Source organism: Camelus ferus, chromosome 25 (genome assembly GCF_009834535.1).
Source record: "Camelus ferus isolate YT-003-E chromosome 25, BCGSAC_Cfer_1.0, whole genome shotgun sequence".
NCBI classification, from domain to species: Eukaryota; Metazoa; Chordata; class Mammalia; order Artiodactyla; family Camelidae; genus Camelus; species Camelus ferus.
Window position 1 is genome coordinate 13,227,853 of NC_045720.1, and position 22,339 is coordinate 13,250,191.

The 22,339-nt window shown below is 45.3% G+C and overlaps 1 protein-coding gene across 1 annotated transcript in view; it reads right to left on the reverse strand.

Annotated features, from left to right (window-relative positions):
• Nucleotides 1-22,339, reverse strand: part of FER1L6 (fer-1 like family member 6) — a 122,025-nt gene that overhangs the window by 91,954 nt on the left and 7,732 nt on the right. Inside the window, exons 3-4 of the mRNA XM_006179730.3 lie at nucleotides 4,684-4,766; nucleotides 453-573 (exon numbers count right to left, since the gene is read on the reverse strand). Coding sequence (XP_006179792.2) covers nucleotides 453-573; nucleotides 4,684-4,766 — 204 coding nt within the window. The remainder of the gene's footprint in view (nucleotides 1-452; nucleotides 574-4,683; nucleotides 4,767-22,339) is intronic.

A 22,339-nucleotide genomic window follows, 5' to 3' on the forward strand; every position in this document is an offset into this window, starting at 1 on the left:
ATGAAGAACCCCTGTTGTCTCGGAAGCAGCAATGGGTGGGGAATAAACTGAGCTTGAGTTCCTACTGGAGTTTGTTTTCTTGCCTTCTAACAATATGCATTTGACTTTGTTCCATTTCTGCTGATTCTGAGCCCAGTAGAGAACAGGGTAAACTAGTAAAAATGCCCAAGGCTTTGCCGTCAGGCCAACCTGAATCAGAATATTTGTTTTCCCCAATTTTGTGACTTTAGCCTTAATTCCCTCATCTAAAAATAGAAATAATAATTTCTACCATATAGGGCTGCTCTGAGGATTAAAAGAAATACTGCAGGTAGGAAAGGGTAGATTTCAAAGGTACCTGTTCATTAATAAAATGGCAAATCTGTACTGATCACTTATTACATGAAAGCTCTGTGCTCATCTCAGAGGAAAAACAAGCGTGAGTAAGCCAGACACCTGGGGCGACACTGTACCTTCTTTCCGGACGAGCTGAGGGGACAGGGGTGCTGGAAGCATTGTCATGAATCAAATCCCCTCCCAAACCTTCCTGGTGAGAAGGCCCCTCCTGTAGTGCTTGTGGTTCACCTTGACCATCTAGAGAAGCAAACAAAGGGAAAAGTCTATTAACTATGACACATGGTGGCCATCTGAGCCTGGACTCTGTGTCCAGCACTATGCCAGTCACCACAGGAGGACAAGGAGACCAGAAGACAGTCCTTGAGCACGTGAACCTTAACATCTCATTGACAGGAAGTCCAGACACACACTAAAAAATATGCATCTTCTATCTGTTTCCTAAAAAAAGAGTAGGTTGACATGCCTGGGAATGTGGGATTATGGATTATGAATTTACAGATTGTGCTTTCAAGTCATGACCTTGCCACACTGGACTTTGAGCACTAATTTATTCCCTCAGAACCTCATTAGCAAAGTTTTATCTGCTTAAGAATATCCTGGAAAGCTGTTAAAACACAGATTCTGATACAGTAGGTGGGAGAGTTGGGCCCAAGATCCTGCACTTCCATAAGCAATGTCCCAGGTGAGGCCATTCCTGCTGTCTGAGGGCTCATTTTGAGTAGCAAGGTGTCACAGGTTGAATAATATTCCCCAAAGAGATCAGATCCTGGTCCCTTTCCATAAATGTAACTTTATAGTAAACCTCAATATAGGAAACAAGTGTTCCATGTGCCATGGGTGGAATGCAGGGCGGGGACCCTCCTGCCAGCCTCACCACCTCTCTTCGGGAATCCCTGAAGCCATTTCTTAGAACCTCGGGCTCATGGGATTCAGCTGGGAAACTTGGCAACTTAATAAGCTCTTAAATGCCTTCCAGCTTTGACGTATTTTGGTCCTCTGATTTTAATCAGCAAACCAAGCAAAACAGTACCGAGTTGGAAGACAGATGGAATAATACAGCCAATGATGCCTTCGGGAGCTGATGGACAAGGGCCTCATAGGTGTGCAGGAGTTACAGAAAGGATGACTCAACGAGTACCGTCTGCTCTGACCCCTCTCACTCGGGAGACAAAAGACCACACCAGCCTGCAGAGGACCCAGAAGGAATGCCAGCGCCTGACTGGACTCCTTGAAGCAGGAAGATGAAATTAAGCCTTCTCCCCTACTTGACCACAAGGGCCTCAAGAAAGAACAACTGTTTATGGAGTCAGGTTTCCAGTGAATGCCCTCGGGTACCTTATAAATGCCAGAAACTGGGCTAGGTCAGCTGTGCAGGATGGAGGAGTAAATAAAACACGGACCCCTCCCTCTAGGGGTTTACATTCTAAAGGGTGAGACAGACCTGGAGGTAGAAAGGCAGCTAAGGCTTCTTCCACACCTGACATTCACTCATTCATTCATTCATTGAGATACTACGTTTTCTCCAACACACTCTTCAAGGAGCACCCATGGTGACTTTCTTTAAAAGAAGAGATCATGTTTTTCTTTTCAAAACCCCTCAATGGCTTTCCATGGCACTTAGAATAAATCTAAAGTCCACACAGGACTCTGATTCCCTGTCCTTCCTGACTCCCATCTCCTCCTCCTGGCCCACCTGTCCCTCTGGCCCCGGCCTGACTGCTTTCTGGTCCCACGGGCCTCCTTCAGTTCCTCTAACAAGCTCTCTCCTGCTGGGAGTTTTCCTTCACAGGCAGCCCTCCGCCCGAGCTGCCCACCCACTCATCCTCGACGTTCCAGCTTGAACGTCACCTCCCCTGAGAACCCCTCCCGGCCCACACTGAAAGAGATTCCCCAACAGGCTCCATTTCTGCACGTCGTCTGCTTTCTCTATAGCAATTTCTCCACTTGTAATGCGGCTACCTCATCAGGGCCCCAGTGGATAACAGATGGCCCATCCAGAACCGGATGATCTGAGGGCTCTTTACAAAGGCATGGGTGTAGGAAAACCGCAAAGGGTCGTAGAGCTACCTGCGGCTCAGGGCAGCCACGCTGTTACCACTTGGAGGGCCCCCCAAAGTGAGGAGAGAGAACAGTTAACCAGAACCTGGAAGGAGAGGAAGTCAGATCCAGTCGGCTTCCCCATGTAAAGGGGCAACCACCCTTCAGCTGAAGGACACATCCAGCCACTGGGTGCTGACCTCACTCTCCTCCCCCTCAGACCTCCTGCTGGGGCGCCCGTGGGGGAAGGGAGCTGGGCCAGGCATCCACAGAGGTCAGCCTCCTGGGACACAGAACAGGTGCACAAGCCTGGAGAATAAATCTGAAGGGGCAAAAAAAAAAAAAAAAAAAAAGAGCCCTCCACAGGGCTATCCTCCGATGTGCTAGTTTATATACTCTCGACATTTCACCCAGAAGAGTCCTAACTTCCCCAGTCAGTTCAGGAGGGAAAGGCCAGTCTGCACTCTGCTCCATAGCCTTTGTTTCGTCAGTCTCCTACAGGTCAGCCCCTGGCCAGCAGGTTGGATGCCGTTTACTTTCTAGGAGGGGCCTGATTCCTCTCCGCCCTGTTTGCTTTGTGGGCTGAAGACCCGAATTAGAATGAACACAGGAGCCAGCTCCTCTGAGACATCTGTGGCTGACTGCCCTGAATCTCTGCCAGCTTGACCTTTCCCTCCCGGTGCAGTCAGTACAGGCTCCTAACTGGAGGCTGGCTTGTGGGCTAAGAAAGCCCAGGCTCTGGTGTAAGACTGACCTTGGCTCAGGAGCCAGCATCTCCGTTTATGTGCTGTGTGACTTTGAGCAAGTACTTACCGTCTCTGAACCTCTTGTAAAACAGGGGCAAAGGAATCTACATTTCAGAGTCATGAATGATGTATGTCAAGTAAAAAGCAGCAGGGTCTTATTAAGTGTGTCATAAATATTTTCATAAGGTCCTGGAAGGAAGGGACTGTTTCTTATTCAACCTTGTGTCTGCAGGACCTACAGCAGGATCATAATTTCAAGGACACCAGGAAAGACCCCAAAGTCTTTTCCACCCACTCCCTGATTCCTTCAGTTTGACTGAATAGATAAGTACGTCTGTTCAGCTTTAAGCCTTGTCTCCACTTAAAATGTAAGTTCTCATCCATGGATGATTAATCATCATTACCGACACTTCAACGTGAATGAATTTCCACATGTTTCTATTGTAAGATTAGGTTTTACCTAAGGGTGAGGAGTGGAGTTGGGGGCCACTGCACCTGTAGGGGACAGCAGTGAAGGATGAAGCACACCCCACTGCCCCCCACCAGGAGACAAGAGGGGTGAAGATAAAATAGACCCCCTGCACCATTTTGGTTTAGAACTGGTCCAGAAAGCTAGCCTTGACCTGCTTGTCGTCAGGACCACTCAGCAGACGTCTCCAGACCTGTCCATCGGAAGCTGTTGATCCTATCTGATTCAATAAACATGAGCGTCTACCTGAGGCTGGGGCATGGGGCACACTAACTAGGAGCTTTGCTCTGTTGGAGAAGGAAGTGGTGCATCGGAAACACAGAAAGTCAGAGAGCCTGCTTCACACCCCAGCGCCAGGGCTTCCTGGCTCTGTGCCTCCCACGCTTAGGGCTGGCCTCATGGGTCTGTGTGGCCCTGCGTGGCTCCACAGGGTCCTGTGATCAGAAAGACCTCATTGCCTTTGGCTTAATGCTCTGCAGTTGCCACCCAGATAGTCTTAATACGTTCTTAACAATGGCTTTGCATTTCATTTCTTCCTGCAATTCTGCAGCTAGTCTTTCCCGCACTTAACAGTCTCTGCATCCCTGTAACCTCATTTGTGAAACGGGGACAACACCTTCTGGTCGGATGATGGAAGGGTTAAATGAGACAATATATGTAAAGCCTCCCGCCAGCAGCTGCTCCCCTCTCTCTGATGTTCAAAATCTGACCGAGTGTGGTCAGCCCAGCAGCTGCAGCAACAAAGGCAGAAACTGGGACTCAGGGCCACTGCGTGACTCATCCTGGGCCACAGAGCAAATCAGAACAGAAACATGAGCTTGAACCCTGTCATTGCTTCCTTGTGGGGTCCCCTTCCGTGGCCCAGGAGATGTACACTCACCCCTGTTTGACCCAACAACCAGATGACCAGCAGCGCCGGGGAGAAAGCCTTGGGCCAGCACCTGGGATCGGCAGGGTCTGAAGACCCAGTAAGCAGCACATGTCCCATCTCACCACCAAGGAGAGTGGACCCCATTCTCAGCCAAGGAGGGGTCAATTCTGTGCGACCTGCAGGCCCCACGCTTGTGGTCCCTCCCCACCCCTCAAAAGCCTCACCTTGGGCACCACTGTTGGCCAGGATTAACCCCTTTTCTGCTTTCTTCTTCTTCTTCTTCAGCTTCAGCCCAAACATCCCTTTCCTAAAAAAAAAAAGGAAGAAAAACTAAAAAATACAGTAATAGTAACTTTGACTCATTCAGACAAGTTAAGAGAAAATACACACACACTCACACACACACAGTTATCCTGGAAGCTGAGCGTCCTCCTCATCCACCTTGGACGGGCATCAAAAGCTGAGGAGGACCCAATGTGCTCTCCAGACAGCGCTACTTCTGCAGAAACCACAAAAACCCCACCTGAACAGACTTCATGAGGTCCACCCAGAACCACACTCAAAGGAGGCCTAATACAAATAATAACAGCACTAGTGGCTTTTTCTCAATTTCTCTTTACTCACCTGTACCAAATACTGAAAAGGAAAGACATCATTTAATCATCACAGCAGCCCTCTCCTACCTCACAGATGAGGAGCCAAGGCCCAGAGAGGGTAGGTAATGTTTCCAAGGTCACACAGCTCCTAAGTGTCAGAGCTACAACTAGAACCAGATCTGTCTGATTTTAGAGCCCAGCCTCTAACCACTGGGCCACCTGCCCGTTCCCCTGAGCAAAATAAACACTCTCTCCACAGCTGGGCTCCCAGACCACTGCCATGGTCAAGAGGCCCTGGGATTACTGAGGTCACACTACAAGTGCACAGCTCAGCTAACACAAGGTATATGCCCAGAGCATCAGCCACTAATACTATTATAATATTAGCCATGAGCAGGAGGCTATTGGAGGGCCTACTTCTCATCCCAGGAAAAGGCCCCAGTCCACTGTCTCTAACTGACACCAGGAGCATCCCTGACCTCTGCCAGCCTCCTGAGAGAATCCCTTTTCTGGAGCTGCAGGGAAGAGTGGAAGGTCAGGGAGGAATTTTTCAATATTATTGTTTGCTTTCTTGTTTTTCAAAGGAGAGCAACTAAGCAGTGGCCCCAAGGCCAGTATCTTCCAAAGCCTGAACTGCCATTGTGGTCCCCAAGGGCTCACTGCTGCACGGAGGCAGAATCTGGTGTTCCCGGGAACTTGGCCAGTGGGGTCTGCAGACTACTTGAGAAGGCTGAGTTACTTCCATCCGAAAACAGGAAGTTGCTACCAATAACTGACAGTCTTTACCCGAGGAAGACTTGACATTCCTTTAGGAAGCTGGCATCTTCATCCTGGATGGCTTCAGCATTCTGAACTCTCTCGTGGGACAGCCAGTGACTGAGACATTAGGGCATGCCCTGGAGTGCTGTCATGGGCATGGGAGGAGGGAGAGATGTCCCACCCGTTAGAGACAAGCATCCATGCAAAACTAAGAACTCTTGACTCTGTCATCCATTGGCCACACCTGAGGAGGCTTAAAAGCTACTAATGTCCAGAACCACCTTCAGAGACCTTTAATTGATTTGGGGAAGAACCAGCACTGAGAAGGCAGGCTCTAGACACAGCTCAGACCCCTTACAGAGGAAACCGGAAACCTTCCAGTAACGCCCAAAGGGTTTACAACCAGCTCCACTCTCTTGGGTGGACTGCTGTTTGTTTCACAAACACACAAGGTTGTTTGCCGGAAACCCTGAGTCAGTCATCAAGGGCACTCCCAGCATGACTCCCAGCAGGAAAAGTATTCTTGATGAAAATTGATTTCTCTTCCTCAGCCCCGTGGCATCCACAGTAGAGAGAAGGCACGGCTTGCCAGCCCAGAAAGATCATGCCATCGGCAGATCGGGCTGCAGAGGGTAAGTTAGAGACACAAGACTCAGCTCACGACCGTGCTTGATTGAATCCACCCATTAGCTCCAGAATTGGGGGCTGGATGCTTAACTCAGATGAGCATGTTTCAGTCACACTTAACACATGCTATTTCTTATCCAGTTTCCAGGGTGACAGTCAAAAAAAGGAAACAATGCTCATACAATGTAAAACATGCTATAAATTATTACAGCTGTGATAAGAAAACGTGCTACAATATTCCCAAGTGAGTTTAAATTTTTTAAACATCATTTGAAAGAGTAGGAAACTAACTTCCCTGATGCTAAAACTGTTGATTCTTTCTAAGAAATCCTGCAATTTGCTTTCTCTCCCTTACTGCTTTTGTGCTAAGTATCCCCCAAACTTCTCCCTTACATCCTTTACAACAGTTTTAACCAAGAGGCTACACTCCAGGAAGAAGATAATGGGCTGATAATCTCGGAAGAATGGGCAGACCCTCCCTCTGCAGTTCCCCCGTGATGCCAGAAAGATCCATGGAGGTTAAGGGGAACGTAGCAGCACCCTGTAAAGCGCCCTGATTGTTATCACCTTTTCTGTCCCATCCACTTTTTTCCTATAAAACTTGAAGACCCCACCTCCAAGATGGATTCACAGTCTCTAAGGCACTAATCTGCTGTGACTCCCCTTTGCCTGGCAAAGCAATAAAGCTGTTCCTTTTTCTCGCCAAACTCTGCCTCCAAGTCTCCATCTGTCTTTCAGGGTGCAGAGGCGGGCTTTGCGACGACACTTTGACACTCACCACGTACTGGGAACACCATTTTACCCGCACTATCTCCTAGCTTCCCTACTCCACACCACGAGGCAGATGCTACTACCACCCATCTTTACAAATGACAGGCTGTCAGGGGTTTCCAGTCAATAGATTGGAATCAGCCAGTAAATCAGGAAGACTTACCTGGTAAGCCCCCAGGGCAGTTGCCATGATACCCCTTCTCCAGTTTGCCGAGGATCCCAGCACGGGAACCCTCCCACTTCATAGAAGGGATGGGACTCTCTGGTTTAGAATCTACTGAACCTCCTCCCAGGGCCACCCCAAGTCACGAGACACACAGAAACCCCCATACGAACCTGGCCTCCTCAGGGTGAAAGCTACCATGACTCCGATATCTGCATCCAAACAGCAAGAGCATTAAAGAGTGCACGTGTTTAACTGGCTTCAGCGCGTCTGTTCAAGGCGGCGTCGCTCCACGTTGACCCCCGGGCTGGCACTGCCAGGGAGGCAGCCGGCCGGGGACACAGAAAGAGGAGCCCCACAGCGGGAGTGTGGGTCTCATCTATGCCACGTTCTAACTATGCCATGGGGGCTGGCCACGGGACTTCTCTGAGCTCCGGGCTCCTCTTCTGCAGGAAGCAGCGATGTAGTTAACTCTGCTTTTCTCACTGGGATGGTATGTAATATATGACCTCATGGAACCCTCACGCTGAACTGCTAAAAGCGCTACAAACAGCTAATTTAACGTCATGGCCACAGCTCGGGAAGCTGGGATTAGGAAATGGCTCACAACTGGGGTCTCCATGTGGTTTTCCACTCGCGTCACCAGATTCCCCTTCTGAAATAAACTTTTCTTCCTTCAGCGCAGAATAAAAGCAGCTCAGGCCAAGAGGTCAAACGCTAAGTTAATTGTATCAGTGGGTGTGACCAGTACCGACCCCCGCTGCTCTCCTTCCCATCTGAGAAAACACAGGACACAGTTGGCCTTGGCACTGCACCCTCCAAACCCAGTCTGTAACATCCAGTGTGGGGAAAAAAAAAAACTTCGATTTGTCAATTTCTTTATATGATAATGTAACTGGGAGAGACCCCACACCCCTCTCCTCTGCTGTAGCTCCTCCCCAAAGTACCCAGATAATAGTGTTTCATGCATACCTTCTGAGATTTTCAGATGCTAAAAGCCACCACCAAATGGGAGAAATTAACTACTTGATGAGCACTAGCTCCCAGACCTGCTGGCACCTAAGAATTGATGACGTTAGCCACCTTGTTACCTCAACATCAAGCAGAGAATTGTGCACAGCTGATCACATACCCTGAGACGCCCCTCCTTCACCTGGCCTTTAACAATGCTTTGCTGAAACCCATCGAAGAGTTTTGTGGGGCACAAGGTACCCTGGTTCTCCTTGTCAGCCCTGCAATGAACCTTTCTCTGCTCCAAAGTCTGACATTCCAGTATGTTTGGCCTTACTGGGTGTTGGGCACATAAATTTGTGTTCACTAACAATAATTCTTATAAACTTTAAAAAAATACTGACAACACTGTAAACTGACTATACTTCAATTAAAAAAAGTAAAAAAAAAAAAAAGAATTAACAAATACATTATAGTTAATAAAACTCCTTTATCAAAAGAATGGATTTGCATGAGATCAGGGTCTATCTTAAAAACCAAACCAAACCAGGATTTACCCCCATTTTGAGGTTATCCAGAGAGCCTTGGGTAAATTTCTAAGTTGTATGCTAGGAAATACATCCCTGGGTATATGCTGTGTACTCATCTTACTTCTAAGACTGGAATACTTATATTAAAGGCAAACCACCAAATATGGAAATAGCTATAATGTGAGTTTTGACAGAAGATTGTTACAATATAAATCCACATGACATCTTGCCTTGTCAAGACTCGGAAATTTTCTTCCTCACCCCCCATAATCTTATTACTACCCACCTGTTCAAAATCCTATTTGTTTGGGGCAATGATGCTCAACTTTGGCTGTACATCGGATTCACAGGGGGAAGGTTCTGAAACTGTCTCCCACACCACGGCCACATCCCTCCCCAGGCAGTCTGATTTCACTGGTCAGCAGTAGGGCCAAGGCGCAGTCATTTATAAAGTTTCCCAGGTGATTCTAAATTACAGTAGGATTGCAAACCCCTGTGGCTAAGTAATCAGTGCCAAGGAGCTGTCCTCTCAAAGACATTTATATTTTTTTAAAGGAAGTTCAGAGATAATTTTTTAACCAGAAGGAACAATAAAATTTAGGAAGTACAGAATGCTTAGTGGATATTTTTGGGTTGGCTGGATGAATTTTATTGTCCAACCCCAAGTCCTCTTTCACTCAACCCTCATCCCAGCAATTAGCCCAGCAGCTGGTCGCCTTCTCTAATTATGCGTGGGGGCGGCCCAATGTCATGCAACTGAGTCCTTCAGTTTAAGAGAGAAGGATGAGGCCTTTGCAGTCATCCAGACCCCAAACAAATCTCACAGAGGAAAAAAAAAAAATCCCCACCAGAAATTCATTGCTTCTGTTTTCACTGATGTCCTGCGTAGAAAGAAAGAAACCCGAAGGCTCATCTACCAGCTCATGCAATCAAACATAACTCTGAAGGCAATTTTGGAGGGGCTTGTAGAACAGCTTGTCTCAAGGGAGTCATTTGTGTGAGATTTACAGGGTCTCAGAAACAACAGAATCCCATCAAACTGTTTCTCCCTCACTCAGCCAAGATGTTCTCGAAGGCTCTGCTCAGTTTCCTTTGAAATTACTTTTGCAAAAGCTGGAGTTTGAGCCTGTTGGATGGGAGGAAGAGGTTCTCTTGGCACTGCCGACTTCTCTTGGTACTGCCGACAACTCTTGGAGTTTCAGCCTCAGCTCAGGGTCCAAATGTGTTAAGTCCCAAACATGCAGCGATGTCCCAGTCCTGTCCCTCCCGGAGTGAACTTGGAAATACCGAATAAAAGAGGTCTAAAGTTATGCCTAGTCCCAGACCTCAAACTCAGGAGATTCTCAGTAAAGATTATTTCATTTAAACTATGAGGGAAAACTCACTGATCTCCAATCTACTGTAGGAGTAAAATCAGAAGTGGGGGAGATTATACTGAATTTACATATAATCACAATATATCTCTACCTAGACCTGCTTAAAATCTCCATTTACACAGTGATGAATGTCACACATATAAAACAAAGGGCAGGGGGCAGAGAGAGAGAGAGAGATGGGGCCAAGACCAAAGGAGGCAAATGGGGGCCACGGGTCCTACCTGGATGATGCTCCACCCTTCCCCAAGCACTTCGTCACACGTGGGACCCTAAAGAAGCTCTGTGAGGGAACAAAGACTGGCAGTATTTCCACATTATCTGGGTAAAAACCAGGCTCACGGCTGACTTGGGCCCCTACTTTATAATCTGTGTGACCCGGAGCCAATGATGCAGTCTGTAAAATGGGTATCAAATACTATCTACCTCACAGAGTGTCAAGGATTGAGTGAGTTTATATATGCAAACCCCTTAGGACAGCTCCTGGCAAATGAAAGAAATCAGCTACTATTATTTTTATTTCAAGACAAGAAAACGGAGTGGGTTAGGAAACTTGCTCAAAGCCAGCCAGCTATAAATTTGCCAAGCTGGGGATGGAACCGGGTCTCCTCCAGCTGAATACTTTTCCATCTAGACCACACTGAGACTGAAGAGTTATCCATTGTACAATGTGTAATTCAATATATTCATCCATTTATCGTTTAGTATCATTATTCAGAGTGTTCTGGGATAGTCATAATGGCTACTGTTCATTAAGCAGTAGAATAAGCCAGGCATTGGATTAAGGTTCCACATACATTTTTTTTCATTTAATATCCCAATAATCATCTGATGGAAGTATTTGATCTCTTCTACAGATGGAAAATTAGAGTCTAAGATGTTATTGCCTAAGACCCACAGCTGTAAACCGCAATCAAACTGGCCCATCCAACCTCCGCTCTATACTACCTCCAAATTTCAATCAGAGCCAACTTTTTTCAATCACCTTACAAGAGCCGGGTCCTATGCAATCCTCACTTCCCAGATGCTGAACACCACAGCTCAGAGAGGTTTGGAAACTTGCCCACAGCCACACAGCATCCGTTGCTAAAACCCAGCCTCTTTGCACTTGGTTTGGGACCTCAATCATCATGACCCAGGGCTCTAAGAACAAACGGAAGAACAGCATCCCTGATGGCTCCCAGCAGCCCATGCGGCAACAGAGTCCAGGTCAATAATAAGAAACAGAGCAACGGGTCTCACCTTGGCCAGTGAAAGCTCCTGACCGTGCCTGGAAGTACTCACACTCGCTAACTTCTTGGACCCGAGGCAGGTCAGCAGGGCAGGAGGTGCGGCATCCAGCACTAGTTTTGGGAGGACAAAGGCTTCCCTGTAGCATGGAGTGGGTATCGGGCACTAGGCTGCCTCAGCCAGAGGGGCAGGCATCTCCCAGGAAATGCCCTTTCGGCTGGGTCCGCCTGGCAGCTCCCTATCGCTGTTTGAAATTCAATGCCCACTGCTCGGCTTGGCCACCAGAGCCCAAGACTCTGATCTGCAAACACAGCCACTCAGAGCAGATTCCGAGAGGAGAGGCTGCCAGCGTGTTTCATTCCCAGCCAAGGAGACCCAGGGAGATCAAAACTAAAAGAAACCCCAGGTCCAAGCATTGCCACAGCCTTGGATAGTTTCTAGTCACCATCCAGCCATCCGACTTGCATTTTTAATCATTTTCACCATCCTCTCCTTGTTTGTGATACGTTGTCACTTTACTGGGGGCTGGTTCTAGATGCTTTTACAAGTACTATCCTATTTAAGCCCCACAACAGCCCTCAGAGGTGGGTAGTACTATTGTGCCCAATGTATGGATGGCAAAACTGAGCGACGGAGGAGCTGGTAAGTGCTGGGATTTGAACCAACGTCACCTGACCTTGGAGTCTATGCTCTAAGGTCCTCCAGCCTACTGCCTCCTCTCTGGGGTATTTCATTGGGACTTGTGTTCTGATGTTATTTCAAAAATGTCAAATGTTTATGTTTTTATTTTATTTTTATTTTTTAATGGAGGTCCTGGGATTGAACCCAGGACCTTGTGCATGCTAAGCATGCGCTCTACCACCGAGTTATACCCACACCCCCAAAATGTCAAGTTTATAAAGGAGAAAAATAAATAAAAATGAGGCATTTTGGTGGACCCAGTGCCTCAGAAATCACTGCCTGTAGTGGGTTGAATGGTGCCACCCCCCAAAAAAAGTTATATCCACATTCTGGAAACTGTGAATGTGTCCTTTTTTGCAAAAAAAGAAAAAAAAATTTTAAAGAGCCTTTGCAGAAGTAATTAAGTTAAAGATCTCAAAATGAGATCGATCTGGATTACCTCAGTGGGTGCTAAACCCAAAGACAAGTGTCCTCACAAAAAACAGAAAAGGAGAAGACACAGAGAAGGCCATGTGAAGACAGAGGCAGAGATGGGAGTGATGCAGCCACAAGCCAAGGAGCTCCTGCAGCCATCAGAAACTGGAGGAGGCGGGGAAGGATTCTCCCCTAGAGCCTTCGGAGGGAGCGTGGTCCTGTCAGCACCTTAATTTCAGACTTCCGGCCCCCAGAACTGGGAGAAGATACACTGCTGTTGTTCGTGGGCATTTGTATGGCAGCCCCAAGACACTAATCCACAGCCCTCTGTTACTCCATCTTGCACGTCTTGTGGCACCACAGGAAAGGAAAGAATGTTGGGTTCACTCCGCTGAGCACCTCATGGGGAGGCTGGGAGGCTGACACTGATGGGCCAGGCAGCTGTGTAAGAGCCCCCAAGGTGCAGGACACCGAGGGAGGAAGGCCATCTCCTGGGGTGGGACGGGGGTGGTTGGGAGGAGGCTTTGTAAGTGAAGACTTGGTACATAGTAGTTCACAAGCCCTCCTCATTCAAGATCCCCAACTGAGCCATCATTTTCCCCAAAGAGATGGGCTTGGGCTCAGGGGTTCACAGGTGGAACACAGGCTTCCTGATGCACCCCTCCTCCCGTTTTTGATCATTGTAGATTTAACCCCAAACAGAAGCAAAGATCATCAGAGATCACTGAATCCCAGCCTCACATGTTACAGATGGGGAAAGTGATGACTAAAAAGGTGAAGTAGTCTGAGGTCCTACAGCCAATCATGGGATCGTCAGAGCTGGAACCTCGTCTCCTGATCCCTGATCCTTTCAAGGGAACCAAACCTCCCCTGTCTGATCCGTTCTTCACAAAAGAAGAGCCTGCGGCAAAAGTTATCTGAGCCCAGTAGCCCCAGGGGGCCCAAAGCGTTCCAGTCAAGTTGCTGAACTTGAGACCGTGAGAGAGTAAGCAGCATGATGAAGCAGAGATGAGGCTACGGGCTTGTCCATTTGGTTTTTCCCTATGATGTGCAATCAACAAACATTTATGATCGAAAGTGCAGCACAATGATTTCTGTTGCTATGATGTGTACTACTTGTATCTGAATTAGACTTAGCCACATGGTAAGGGTGTCCTGCAAACAAGGAGAAATAAACTTAAACTCTAGGAGACGGGATTTGAGCTCTAGTGAGAGAACACTTTGGGCCCCCTGGGGCTACTGGGCTCCATCACAGGTGTCAGAGCTGCCTCGTGGTCTGAAGATTCTCTTTACCTTCCCCTACTCCTTCCTCTTTATCCTTCCCGTGTGTTTCCCCAAAGAAATCCTGAGCAAGCCAGTCCCATCTTGGAATCTGCTTTTTGGAGGACGCACCCTAATGGAACGCTTATCCAGATCTTAACCATTCACAAATGGACCTGCACAAATACAGAGATTCCATTTTGAAATACATTTGGAAAATGCTGGAGTAAACCTAGTTTCACAGGGCTTCTTAGATTCCACCATATACTTATGTGAAATAGGACTCATCAAAAGCACAAAAGTACCACAGAATCTAGTGGTTCCCAACCTGATTTGACAGCAAAACTTGTAATTCAGTTTCCCTGAACTGGAGACTGGAACATTGGAACATGAGTTTTACACAGACCACAATCTGAGAAATCCAGCTAACCAGACTCCTGTCCTTTCCTTGGCATTGCTAAAAAGCCTCAAAATGGTGTTTTGATTTTCCCTTCTCTTGCGACGCCCGAATGGAGGTGCAATAATATTACCAAAAAGCAGGCTGAAAAAAGCAATGGACACAGGCAGCCTTCAAATAATGTCATCTTTCCTGGAAGAATAAGAAATTAATGGAAAGCTGTGTCCCTATTTTTAGGAAGTTGTTTGATTTTGATTATTTAAAATAGGAGTCATCTTTAAGAGACAGGTAAACTGAATAGGATACTAAACATAAGCGATGGATTCTAAACTGTCTACAGGTTTTAATACTGACTGTATTTTTTGTTTTGTTTTTTAGCTTTGATGTACAAAAATGCATTTATTTTAACAATTTCAAAACCACTGTCTTTTTTTTACAGTAGAAATATTTAAATGGAACTATAAAACCAAGAACAGTATATTTGCATATGCCGTCTGTATAGATATGACTCATGCATTTGTATTCCAGTGTTTAGTACAAGTATTACAATTGTCTGCCCCATTACTCAGTGAACTGACGTTCAAATGTTTCCATTCAATGCCGAAAGTCAGTGATGGGAACTCAACTCCTCTTTGAGATTCAACACTTGAATGAGAAGGAAATAAATCTAGTGATACAAATTGTGCTACAGCTTTTCTGTAAATTTCCTGGAAATGAAGAAGCTCAGCATGTTTGAAGCTTAGTGGGGAAAGGCATTTCTGTGTACCAAGGAGGTGTTTCCTACGTAAACAGTTGAGAGTCACCTGAAAGGGCAAACGAGGGTCACCGAAGGGACAGGAGACCTAACATGAATCTACCTGGGATTTAGTCTTCTTGGATTCCACAGGTTTTCCTTCTTCTCCGTCCTTGAGAAGTACAGTCATGAAAAGAGGCCATTCATTGTACTGAGCCACCCCCATTTCCCTTAGAAATGCCCTGCCTGGGTGTGCATCACTCTCTCTAGATCGCTGTTCTGAAAAGTGAGTCAGTATAAGTAAATGATCACTGCTGTAAGAACGACCTGGCAATGAGTCTTGTTCTACTGTACCTTCCAAAAGCTGAAAAGGAGATACAGAGGAAAGAATCCTATTTCCTTGTCATTATCCTCATATTCCAGTTGTTTCAATCATATTTCTTAGTTGCATACTTCAGACAGAAACTCTCCCTGGCTGGATTGAAGAGAAAAGGAATGTGTGAAGGATAGGAGAGAGATTCAGATTTTTAAGGAGATCTGGAAAACCAAGCTTGAAGACTCCAAATCCAGGAGCAATGCCCATCTCACACCATAGATGGCCCCTGGGTCGACCCCACCTCTGGGTACAGATACTTCAGCTTATCCACCACACTGGAAACCAGAGGGCATACGGCTCTGTTCTCTGAGAAAAAAGGCCATTTGCTCTTCCCCTCACCAGAATGGTCTATGCTGCATCTGCTTATTTATGTTGCTGGCTCTCAATTCAAAATCTCAAATGCAAGCATCTGATTGGTGCAGCCCAGGTCAACTGCCTGCATCCTAGCTACGAGGGAAGCAAGTTTATGCCTTTCACTTTTGGAAGAATTTACGAATGGGAAATGAAGCTTAAAGGCTTAGAGCAGTCAAAAAGAAAACAAAGTTCCATTCCACCAATAATAAACTACTTCAATAAATCACCACCAGGCTGCTGTGATGTTAGTTAATCTAAAATATCATTTTTGTTCCAAAAAATTGAACCTACTGGAACATTCATATGTGTTATTTTATATCCTTTGTATGCAAAGGTAAGCATTTAATATGAATCCATAGAAAAAATATGATGAGAAACTTTTTTTTCCAAATTCTGTTAAAAGGTAACTTACAAATCAATGATTCCTTGATTCATAGTCCAGTATTAATAGAAAAATCAATACTCCTGTCTAACCCTTATCATCACTTGTTTTTACCTAAATAAAGCCCTTCATTATTCATAACATGCACATTGCATGCATTTCCAGAAAGGAAAAAAAAAAGGGCAAAGAAATCATCAGACTACAGCTCTAGAAAAGCTGATATATATATATATATATATATATATAAGCTATATCTATATCTATATATGTATATATATAGAGAGAGAGAGAGAGATGTTAGATCGCAATCAGTAAAGCTTCACAAAGAACAAATTCTGTCAAACTAATCAAATTCAGCTCTCCAACCAAGACAAGAGCAGAACATGGAGAAGAAGCCTTAAGTGTGATCTCTTTTTATTTTGCCAGGAATTGGGATTCTGCCTTGAATAATGCAGGCATCAATAAAGCAAGATGATGTCAGCCAGCCCACCCAGTTATTAACCACAAGTACTACTTTCACTCAAGCATTGCAATAAGATCTTCTACTAAGACAAATGGTGCTTCCACAAAAGCCAGTGTGAAGATTTTCAAAGCCAAAAGTTTTAATGTAACAAATAAAAATCAGGTTGCCTTTTGGATATTTGCATAAAGAAGTGTGACTTCTATCCACGAATCCTGACCACTCAAAGTACACCTGGTTATCCCAAAGGATCAGTACAGACGCCATGTTGCTGAACAGTTCCACTGAGACCTGGAAAAGTGTTTCTGTCAAACCTCCTATCTCACCCAACAACCAGATTTACTATAATGACTGAATTGCCCAATCATTTCAGCTAAGCCATGAGTTTGAATCTTTTTTTTTTTTTTTTGCCTCCAAATAAGACAGGTTGTTGATGTCTCTTGTTATCCAGCTCACTTCCATGATATAAAACTAGGCTCTCAAGATGCTTGCCTTTCTCTCTGCCTGCTGTTTACTGATTACCTATGACCCTAAGCAAATGGTAAAATTTATCTGGGCTCCGGCTCTTACTAGACATTTTCTCTCCAGCTTTGGACCACACTTTGGAGGCCAAAGGCACCTGCTCAAGCCTCTGATTTAGGTAACTTTTCCTCCATCACCATTCTGCACATCATCGGCTCATAGGGCAGAAACGCACTAAGCAGTGTCCCCTCTGCGGGACAGGAAAAGATGCGGCCAGACTGGGAACAGAGAGGGCAGGACAGAATGAGGGGGCAAGGAATCTCAGCTACTGGGTTTCTAAAAACCGGAACCAGGCAAGATGATTTAGAGGAAAGGATGAGCTTTGGTTGAGTCGGTCTGGGTTCAGATCTAGGTTCCACCACTCATTAGCTACAGAATCTTTACCAACGTTCTTTAATATCTACCTCCCTGGGCTGCCATGAGAGCCAATGGGGTCAAGTAGAAAATAGTAAGGTCACCATCAATTTATAAACAGATTTTTGGGTGGGGAACTTAGGGGGACACTAACACATGAATTACACACATCAATTGTAAGACACAACCCAAGTTCACCGTGTGGATCAAAACCTTGGAATCTAGAAGCGTGGCAGTTTCTCCTGGCCATGGGGAGCAGGAGGGAAGAAGGGCGTGAGGGGAAGGAGTCCAGACCGGTTGTGCTTATATGAGCCCTTGGCTCTGCTGGAGTTCATCTCGTGCCAGTAGAGGGCACTACCTTCCCCGACTAGTTGTCCCCTCTGGGTCCCGTGGGCGCCCAGAGCCCCAGCACAGAAGCTGGGTCCAGTCGGGGTTCAGAGAACCCAAGTGGGTTTCCGCCAGGCGCAGGCCGGGAGCGCAGAGCCCCAGCTGCACCTGCTGCCTGCCACCTGGAGATTCTCTCCTCAGCCAGCGGTTTTCCCTTTCTTTTTTTTTCCTGTTTCCTTCAAGCCCACTTGCCCTCGAGTGACTCAGACAGAAACCCCGCTTAACTCTCCAGCCACAGAAGTTTCTTTCTGTCGTGCAGAACAAATGTCCCTCTACCCCCAGCTGGCAGCCAGCGCCAAGAGCCAAGGTCTCATAGCTTCCCACGCCTGCAGATGAGGTAACATGAGCCACCAGCCACTGTACACAGGTGGCAACCACCAGGAGCAAAGGCCAACGAGTGCACTGGAGGCCAGCGGTGCACTGGAGCCGGCTGCGTTCAGGTCGGCCATGAAAAATCCTCTCTGCAAGGGACCCTAGGGGTAATAGTTCTGAGCGATTTAGGCCAGAAGCACCCCTGACCTTACCCAGGAGTCAAAGTATCTGAGTCCCCGGGAGGCAAATAGACTGGCCAGGCTGTTTTGCACGATTCTATGCCTTCCTTGTTCTGCTACCCGGCCCAGTCCATCTTATCAGGAATGGAAAATGGAGCCTCAAACAGAGGAATTGACTTGCCCAAGGTCTCTCAGCAAATCAGTGGCATATTAAGTGGTGTGACTTGCACTTATCTGTCAAGTCTCAGCCCAAGGGTCACCTCCTCACTGAAGCCTATGCTGATAGCATCACCACCAGTTAGCTCTGACCCCTGCCCTCTCCCAGCTCCAGATCCAGCTCACTGTTCTGTTTGTTGACATGCCTGATTATACTCCGCAAGAGTATAATCCTCATACCCTTAGAAGGGCTACTATCAATAACAAAAACACAGAAAACAGCAAGGGTTGCCGAGGGTATAAAGAGATTGGAACACTTGTGTGTTGTTGGTGGGACTATACAATAGTGCAACTGCTGCAAGGAAACAGTCACACAGCTTCTTCTGAAAATTAAAGCTAGAGTTAGCATATGATCCAGTACGTCCACTTCTCAGCACGTGTCCAAAAGCATTGAAAGCAGGGTCTCAAAGAGGTACTGGCACACCCGTGTCCATAGCAGCACTATTCACAATAGCTAAGAGATGGAAACATCCCAGATGTCCATCAATGGAAGAATGGATAGACAAAATGTGGCATGTGCTCCCCAAATGGAGTATTACTCAGCCTTTAAGAAGAAGGAAATCTTGTTACATGCTACAGCGTGGATGAACCTTGAGGATCTGATGCTAAGTGAAATAAACCAGTCACGAAAAGACAAGTTCTACCTGATTTCCCTCCTCTGAGGGATCTAAAGTAGTCAAACTCAGAGAAACAGAAAGCAGGACAGTGGTTATCAGGGTCTTGGAGGGGAGGAGGAAATGGGGAGCTGGTGTTTAATGAGTAAGGAGTTTCCATTTCATAAGATAAAAATGTTCTGGTGATCTGTTGCAAAACAATGCGTAAATACTTAACATTACTGAATACTCTTAAAAAATGGTTAAGAAAATAAATTTTATATTATGTGTTTTCTACTGCAATTAAAATTTTTTTTAGGGTGGGAAGAGATAGACTGGGATTTCAAAATTGTAGAATAGATAAACAAGATTATACTGTAGAGCACAGGGAAATATATACAAGATCTTACGGTAGCTCACAGAGAAAAAAATGTGACAATGAATATATATATGTTCATGTGTAACTGAAAAATTGTGCTCTACACTGGAATTTGACACAACATTGTAAAATGATTATAAATCAATAAAAAATGTTTAAAAAATTTTTTAAATGTTAGGAGTACATTTCCTGCTACAAATTATTCGTTAAACTGGAAATAAACTATTCTACCTTCTGCCTTTAAGCAGGGCTCCCTAAGAGAGACCCTCAGTGATGAGGGTCGAGCTGTTTTTAAGGACTCCAACCCAGGTCACTTCACCCACTTTCTCTGAAACTGCTTCCAACACCCAGTGACCCTTTCACCTAAAAACACTGACTCTTCCAGTTTTCTACTAAACACTGTCTGCCCTGTTTTATGATCGTGCCATGAGTTTTAAGTCCCATCACCCCACCTAAGCCTCAAACCTCCACAGTTTCTCTTGTCCCTAAATAACCCCTCATACAAATACAAATTAAATTTTAAAAACCCTTGACCTCAGCCAGATTCTTATTTCTAGAAATTTATCCTGAGATGTGATTGTTCCACTTTGCAAATGGTCAAAGTTGAACACAGGATGTTTATTATGGAATGGTTACATTAGCCAAAAATGAGAACTAACTCAAATGCCTATCAACTGGGGACTAATTAAATAAATGTATTTTATATATACAGTGGAGTACCATGTAGTCATTAAAGGGCAGTGCACTATGTTATCTATTGAATTGAAAAAGAGCCACCATATAAAACCTAAGCACAAATTTGATTAGTTCAAGAAGAAAATGCAAGAAAATGATTCAACACACAGAATCCTGGAATGATGTGATGAACAAAACAGAAATCACAGTCCTTTTTAATATTAAACACGTCTTCTCAACCACCCACCCGATAATAGAATTTTCAGTGCATGTTGATAATGTTCAGAGGAAAAGGAGGTTACAGAATAGCATGTATAATGCAATACTGTCTATGTTTAAAAAAAAAATATATATATATATGTATGCATAGAAAGATTCCTGAAGGGATTTTCATCAAAAAGATGAGTATTAATCTCTGAGAGGTAGGATTTTGGATTAATTTTACTTTCATCTTTATACCTTATTCTATATTGTTTTACATTTTTATAAAGTCTGTGTATTACATTTACAATCAAGAAAAAAAAACTGTAAAGCTCTTTTTGTTTTGGGAAAAAAACAGTATCTGGAACAAGGAGGCTCTTATCAAACACTAGTTAAATGGAAACTGACTCATAGTCCTTTTGGCACTTGCAGGATTTGTACAAATGGCCCGAATAAATGAAGAGCTGTAGGGCCTTCCTGAATGTTAAAATGCACCAAAATGCCCTAGTCTGTTCCCTGAGTAAACACCAAGGAACTGCTGCTGCTACTGATTTGGTGAGGACCCCCAATATTGGCAAAGTCCTTTATAGTTTTGAAAGTCTTTCAGTGTCTCATCTGACCTTCAAAACTAGTCCCCCAAACTAAATTCCATAAATGTCCTTCTGGTCATCATTAGGCAACATGTCCAGGTTGGCACTGGCACAGTTATTTGTTGGATGGACAAATGGGTGGGTGGGTGGATGGATGGATGGATGAAGAATGGATGAAGAATGAATGGATAGGTGAATGGATAGATGGATGGATGGATGGATAAAGGAATGAATTATTTTCCCTTTTTTACAGTGAAGAAAACAGAAAAGCAGAGGTGAAGCCACATGCCTAAGGTGATACAGCTAATAAATGATAAACTCAGTGGTTGGAATCATTCTATATATGGTTTCCTAATCAGCTCTCTTTTAACAAAACGCACCCCAAAACTTTTTTTTTCTGCAGGGGAAAACTTCAGTATCACTGACAGACACATACTGGATAATCAGGGGTGATAGCCAAAATATCAATGGCATGGGTATTGACCTTTCAAAATGGCACTGGTGCAGAATCCTGGAGACCTCTTGCCATGCCAGGCATTAACTCATTAATTGCTGGATGTAAGTGGGTCTCAGGTGTCAGAAGGACACTTAGTGGGCTCAAGCCAGGAGCCCACTCATCATTTTAACAACAAATGCAGCCATATGAGTGCATAATGGTTGGCTATAAGCTCTGCTAGAAATCCTCCACAACACTAAAACACGTGTTCCCTGCATGAGTTCAGCTCTCTCTCCACTCACAGCACAGTCCTCACTCCAGGCACTATTTATAATGCCACTTAAAACCTTCATCCTACCGAATCCAATCTGCATGCATAAAAGAAATCAAATGCCATTATCCTCTTCTGAAGATTATCCTGAGACTGACTGTGGCAGAGGATCAGGACAGGCACATGGAGGGAAAGAATAATTGCAACGAGGGAGAAAATGTGCTAAAATCTAAAAAAATATGAGACAGCAGCACAGAAGACCAGTTATCACGAACCCAGCATTCCCTGGACACACACAAGCTGTGTAAATGCAGCTTTGTTCTAGGCACCTGGTAAGATTCTGGAAGACAGACTAACCCTGACCTCCATCTGCTCATAGTCCGGGAAAGCAGAGAGGCATTGGAAGTAGCTGTTGTATAAAAGGAAAGTTGAGAGAGGACAAGAGCACTTTGGAAATTCAGAGAAGAGAGAGTATATTTCCACCAGAGGAAATCTAGGAAGGTGGCCTTGACCGGGTCTTCTTTAGAAACAATGGCATTTACACTTAAGGAGGAAGGGAAACAAGCCATCAGAGATCAGCACAGGCCAGTCTGGCAGCAAACATTATTAGTGAGGGCACTGACCAGCGAAATATGCAGAATGGATATCGTCTATACTCAACTGAACTTGTCACTCTCAAAGACATCATGCTTTCTCAGCCCCCAGCCT